The 6,448-nt window shown below is 40.8% G+C and overlaps 1 protein-coding gene across 4 annotated transcripts in view; it reads left to right on the top strand.

Moving 5' to 3' along the window:
• Positions 1-6,129, top strand: part of SCAI (suppressor of cancer cell invasion) — an 81,139-nt gene extending 75,010 nt beyond the window's left edge. For all 4 annotated transcript variants that reach the window (XM_081847616.1, XM_081847618.1, XM_081847615.1 and 1 more), the window contains 4 exons: positions 1,220-1,292; positions 4,446-4,619; positions 4,869-4,969; positions 5,656-6,129. In XM_081847616.1, coding sequence (XP_081703742.1) covers positions 1,220-1,292; positions 4,446-4,619; positions 4,869-4,969; positions 5,656-5,805 — 498 coding nt within the window. In that variant the 3' untranslated portion in view covers positions 5,806-6,129. The remainder of the gene's footprint in view (positions 1-1,219; positions 1,293-4,445; positions 4,620-4,868; positions 4,970-5,655) is intronic.
• The last annotated feature ends 319 nt before the right edge of the window (positions 6,130-6,448 follow it).

Below are 6,448 nucleotides of genomic sequence, written 5' to 3' on the forward strand. Positions count from 1 at the left end.
ACCAGCTCCCCATAGAGCACGTTCTTGGGGATCCTGCCATCTTCCATTCTGTGGACGTGGCCAAAGCAGCATAGATGCCTGAGACAGGAGTGCGAACATGCTGGGAATGTGGATTTGGGAGAGCATGTCTTTGTTTGAAACTTTGTCCTCCCATGTGATAACCAAAGTCTTTCTGACACAGCACATGTGGAAGGCATTGAGGTGTTGCTCCTGGTGGATGTAAGTTGCCCACGTCTCAAAATTACACAGCAATCCCTTCCACCCAATTCAGTTCTTGCCTTGTTATCCTTAGACTCAAGTTTAAATAATAACTTTAAATACAGAGACTTCATATTTTTTCTGTTATCAGCAGCCCGATTAACAGTAGCTGTCAATACTGGAAACCTATTGAAATCCCCATTGAAATCTTGGTAAATAATATTTGGAATGTGGCTCTGTCGGGACACCTTACTCGTCATAGAAGGGTAATTAAAGGCATTTCAAAGATAGACACTTTTGGCGAGACTTGGCTTCCATTCTTTTCCTTTATAAATGAGAAAGAAGATACTTTTATTCCACACACAACACAAGAATCTCTGTGGAGAGGATACTTGAATGGACAGTGCATATATAAACGTATTGCCTGTGTACTGCCTATGAAACTTAATAAGAAGGTACCACTGGACAAAGTTACTGTATTTATATGCTGTTCTTGTATTTACGTGAAAACTAATAAAAATATTTGGATATTTTTTAAAAAGAGGGAAGCGTTCACAAAGTTCAGGTATGACTGTTCTGGTGGTGTTGATTCAAGGCCACACTTTCTGCTTTGTACTATGGGCCCTTTTTGACTAGAGACGGATCTTGCTCGCCACCAGGGAGTAATCCAGGTTTCAAGCAGCACTGTGGTAGTTCTGAGTGACACAAACACAATTTAGTGCTGATCGCCTGGTGACAGTCAAGTCCCTCTGGTACCAGTGGCCTAACCTTGGGTTTCTCCAGAACACCCTGTGTTTAGCCTTGGCAGAGAAGAACATGTTTGTGATGCAGAGGCGTAGACATATTGCTAGGGAATTTTACCTTTATACTGAACATCCCCCTCTTTCTTTTGTATGGGGCTCCCAGTAGCCCTCCTCTTCAAGCAACTGATTAGGTTTACCTTTCCAGTAGCTTCCTATTGCTGTATGTGTTCTCAAACCAAACTGCTGAGATCTCTCTCTTTCTCTCGCTCCTCTTCCAGAATTTCACAAACTTATTCGGACAACCACTGGTGTGCCTACTTTCACCAACAGCATATCCAAAAGCGTTGCAAGGTATGACGGTGTTTTTCCTCTGTAACAGGAGTTGAGGTGTTGCATTGTGTTTCTGTATTTTACAGCAACAACAAAAGTCAGTGGAAAGGGGGTATTAGCTTCCCAGCTTAAAAAGCTGCAGTGACACCTCCCCATCTCCCGACCTTCATTTGATCCCCTGAACCACAGTGAGCAGTTCTTTCTTTTTTTGCAAGAACAGGGCATTTGTTGTCTGGAAGTTTACAATAAATATTTCACTAACATACTTGTTGAGCCTTGAAATTGGCTGCCTGTAAGCAAACATGTGTCCTGGATGCTTGGTGAAACTCTGGTACTTAGTCCTGTTGTTGCTGTTGCATTGTTCATTCCACTGCTCGGTAAACAAAAAGCTCTTAGCCTGGTGCCTAGGGATTGATAAGAATGGCACCAGGCACAAGTCTGGGGAGAGCATTCTGCAGGTGGTACTACTGAAAAGTGTTGCCAGCCTCTTCACTTCTCTCAGATGCTCAGGTGGGGCACATAGAAAAGGACTTCAAATGAAGACTGCAGGGACTAGGCTGGTTTGTATGAGGAGAGGCAGTCCCTGAATTATTGTGCTCCTGAGCCTTGTAGGGCTTTAAAGGTCAAGGTGCAATCAGGCTCTTTATTTTCTTGGGGGATGGGACCATAGGCCAGAGGATTGAGCACTTTCTTTGCATGCACAAAGTTCCAGATTCAATCCCTGGCATCTCTAGGTACAGCTGGGAGAGACTCCAGCCTGACACCCTAGAGAGCTGCTGTCAGTCGATATCTACAGTACCAATATAGATGGACCAGTAAGGACCCCTCTGCACTATACATTTACAGCAGTAGTATATTGCTTCAAACAATCAGTTTCCCCCAGAGAATTCTGGGAACTGTAGTTTGTTACGGGTGCTGACAGTTGCTAGGAGATTCCTATTCATGTCACAAATCTACAATTCCTAGAGTTATTGTTTTTATTTATTATATTTATTAGACACTTTTCGTAAAATAAATAAATAAAATGAGTTCCCTGGGAAGAATAATTGATTGTTAAACCACACTGAGAAGTGTATCTCTGTGAGGGGAATAAATCTAACGACTTTAAACACCCTAAGAAACTGCAGTTCCCAAGATGCTTTGGGGGAAGCCATGATTGTTTATAGTGCTATGATACTGATTTAAATATATAGTGCAAACAGAGCATACGACAGCTCCTTTTCTCCTTAACGTCCGCTGTCCTTTTGCTTCATGCAGATAAAATGTGGGGCAGGGGGGTGGTATTATCTCCTCTTCCTTTGCAGCGGTAACTGTGGTGGGCACTCTCTCTTAGGGTTTCTTCCTTGCCTGGACTAACATTAACGGAAGTCTTTTTGGAGTGCCTTGTAATCTAATTAGGGAGCGAAATATTTGATCAATTCGAAAGCTCTCTATTAACTTTCCAACCCATTTTTCCAGTCCCCATAACTGTAAGTGGTTCTCTGGTGTGTCGCTCTCTGAGAGAGCAGCCCCTTTACTGCTACTGGTTCCCAGCATGAAGTCCAGTCTGGTGACATAATTTGTGACACAGGAAGGTGGTGGTCAGCAATGAATGCATGAAAGGAGCTGGAGACTTCACCCTTTGGCCTTGCTGAGGTAAGTTCTATTATGTGCCAAGAGGTTTTGAGTAAAAATAAATAAATATTGTTCCTGTGAAAAGAACACTCAATGAGGCTGAGTACACATCATACATTTTTTTAAAAACAACATCAACATTAAATCTCCCCCCAAAAGAAACCTGGGAACTGTAGTTCGTTGTGGGTACTTGAAATTGTAGCCCCTGGATTCTTTTTCTTTCTTTTTTCCCAGAGAAGGGTGTGCTTTAAATGTATAATATGTACATAGCCTCAGTCAAAGGAATGATGAAAATAATAGAACTTACCCTTTTTCAAGCAGAAAACACCTACCAACTGGTGAATGTCTCCAGCGGGAGAGGGGAGGAAGATCGTATCTTGTTTAGTGTAATGTTCCTGCTGATCAAAACCTTAAATCTCTCCTTTTTCTCATTTTACTTAGTTGTACAAATTTGAAAGAGAGCTAAGAGCTAGTCAAGTTTGAAGGATCAGCTTTCATTCTGGTGAATAATTGGGATGGTGATTGCTGGCAAAATAATTCTTCATATGTGTATTTTGGGGATTGGGTTGGGGATAGTTTTTTTCAAGGTATTGTGCTTCCTCTCCCCACTGGGGTAATAGTGCCTCTTTGTATTGGATGACGCTTTGGAGAAACGTTTTGCATTGTGTAACAGATAATCAAATAATACAGCTATCAGTGGGTACATCATAATTAGGAAACACTTCTTGATCGCCACAGCCAGGGTGTCTGCAGTGCTCAGTAGGACAGAATAGAAATGGGGAACCTTTTTGCAGCCCAAGGACCACATTCCCTTCTGAGAAATCTTCTAGGGTCCATATGCCAGTGGTGGGCAGGGCAACAAATGTAAACTTTACCTTTGTACAGCAGAACATTTTCCTCACATGCTCACACACGCCCCTTCTTTTTCCTCCATCCATACAAGCAAAAGGTGGTCTCAGAAATCAAGGGCATATTCCAGCAAGGCATATTGAGATGCGAAGCAGGGTCACTGAGGGTTGTGACTTAGGGAGATTTCCCTAAGCCAGGTATATTTGGCTCCTGGGCCTAAGGTTCCATATCTTTGGATAGACAGATTTCTGCTGGTATCTTACAGAATGATAGTTCACATCATAGAATGGCTTTTGGTCCCCCACCCCCCTTCCATTTGTCAACAGTCAAAGCCTGAACACCTTTCGGCAGTGTAAAATCTACCTTGAAATAAATCTGAGGGTTGTAGCCAATCCTACTCAGATTAGGTAAATTGAAATTTATAAGCATCGTTAATTTAGGCATGTTCATTTCAGTGGGTCTTCTCTGAGTACAACTTCTTTTGATACAACCTTGGATTTATAGGGAACCTGTTAGACCCTTGACATAAATTTGCTGCTCCTCAGTGCTAAGCAAAGTTTGTGAGACTTAGATAGGAGGGCATCTTTGGTGCATTTATAATAGTGCCTCCCTATTTATGTGTCATGGTAGATGGTTGTATGGCTGCTAGCAATGGGCAACCACCTCTCCTGTTTGGTATGCTAAGTGCATTTTGTGTTCATTTCCTTCCAGATCAGTCTCAGCGAGGCAGCCTCTTCACCTTCTTCCTGAACAATCCTTTAATGGCATTCCTATTTGTCTCTGGATTATCAAGCATGCGCAAAGGATTGTGGGACAAGTGTCATGATTACCTTCGCAAAATCAACCGGGATATTGCACAATTGCTGACTCATTCCCGTTCCATAGGTATGTACTGTAGGTATGCTTAGACCAAGGGAACCATGCAGCTGAAAATGAACAAAGATGATGAGTTTGTTATTTTTACTATAAAGGGGGTTGTATCACATCTTAGTCCTATTCAGAGTAGACAGATTGATGTTAATGAGTCTGACTAGCATTAGATGCAACTCAGAGTCTCCTTTCCACTCCAGAAATTTAAAAAATAACTTTCTGAATTCAGCTTTTCTTTAAGAGCTGCCTTCTTACTTTCTGCAGATCAGGCCTTTCTCCAGTTTTTTGGAGACGAATTCCTTCGCTTACTTCTAACAAGATTCATCTTTTGCTCAGCTACCATGAGGATGCACAAAATCTTCCGGGTATTTATCTATTATTTATTTTATTAAAAAATCATACTGCTTGAAAATCTCAAAGCAGCATTGAACTCTTCCCTTCTTGTTGTCAAAACAGCTCTTTGATAGATGCTGACTGTGGATTGTATCCAACGAAGCTCTACTTTGAGTAGACCCAGTGAAATCAAAGCAGCCGTCAAGTTTTTAGCAACATTAGGCCCAGTCCTGTAGGAATGCTCTCCCTAAGGAGGCTCAGCAGGCACCTTCTATTTTAACCTTTCAAAATTTGCCATAAACCTTTCTATGCCACCAAGCACAGACAATTAAGAAAACATCTATGATAGTTATGCTGATTATTATATTAAATTTTTACACAGCTTTCTTCATACATGTGTGTCTGTGTGTGTGTTTAAAAAAAATAAGGTAAAATTTAAAATCACAGATCATCAGCATAAATATATCTTGTTTGTCCCTCTCTTCCTCCCAAAGGAGCTCAGGGGTAGCAAACAATAAAACAATAAAAACACCTTTAAAACAATTCCAGATACAAACTGGAAAAGAATCTCTACTTAAAAGGCTTCTTGGAAGAAAGAGGTCTTCAGTAGAAGCTGAAAAGAGGACCACTTAGATATTTTTCATGAAATTGCAATGATTACTGTACTGGAAAATTGAAATTCTATTTTTTCTCTCCTCCTCTTCCCCGCTTCCTATAGCAGGAAACTAGAAATTATCCAGAATCCTACCCCCAGTTGCCAAGGGACGAAACTGTGGAGAATCCACACCTCCAAAAGCATATTTTGGAGTTGGCTTCCATGCTGGATGTTCGAAATGTGTTCCTGGAAACCACGCTTGATGATTATTAAAATGGAAATACACATTCTGGCTTTCTTACTGCAATGGGGTGTTTCCCAGCCACAGATTTTTGAAATGGTGCAGTTTTCTAATGTGAAGATCCACAAAAGGAATTTACTTGATTTTTATTTTTAAACTTAATGATTATTTTTTTAAACAAATGGAATGGCTGTGGGCACGGCTGTTCCATTCTGTATGGGGTCAATTTTATAAACTAATCCCTCCTGCATCTTTTTAAAAAAATTAAAGACTTAAAGGAATCCCTTGGGTTTAAAATTCTGGTTTGTGGTGGTTGAAAACCAGCGACACATCATAAATGAGCCTAAGTATTTAGGGGGGAAATGCTATTGGTCACTTTTCGCCCTTGTATGTGGAAATTCTTTATTTTTGTACGATTTTTAAAAATTTGGAAGCAAAAACAAAACACAAACAAACCAAGAAGAAGACCTCTTCTGTCCCCAAAGATTCTGGATTTGAAATGTGAAACATGGGATCACTCATTGCAAAGCAGCAATAGCAATAATAAAAAGTCTTTCAAAACAAGATATGTATGGCCAACTCAAGAAGGAGCATCACTTTTGAAGGGATCGCAGAAAATGCAGTGTTCCCTACTCCCATAAATCCCCTTATCCAGATGTTAAAGCTATGTTGCAT

The sequence above is a fragment of the Podarcis erhardii genome, assembly GCF_964252035.2.
Source record: "Podarcis erhardii genome assembly, chromosome: Z".
NCBI classification, from domain to species: Eukaryota; Metazoa; Chordata; class Lepidosauria; order Squamata; family Lacertidae; genus Podarcis; species Podarcis erhardii.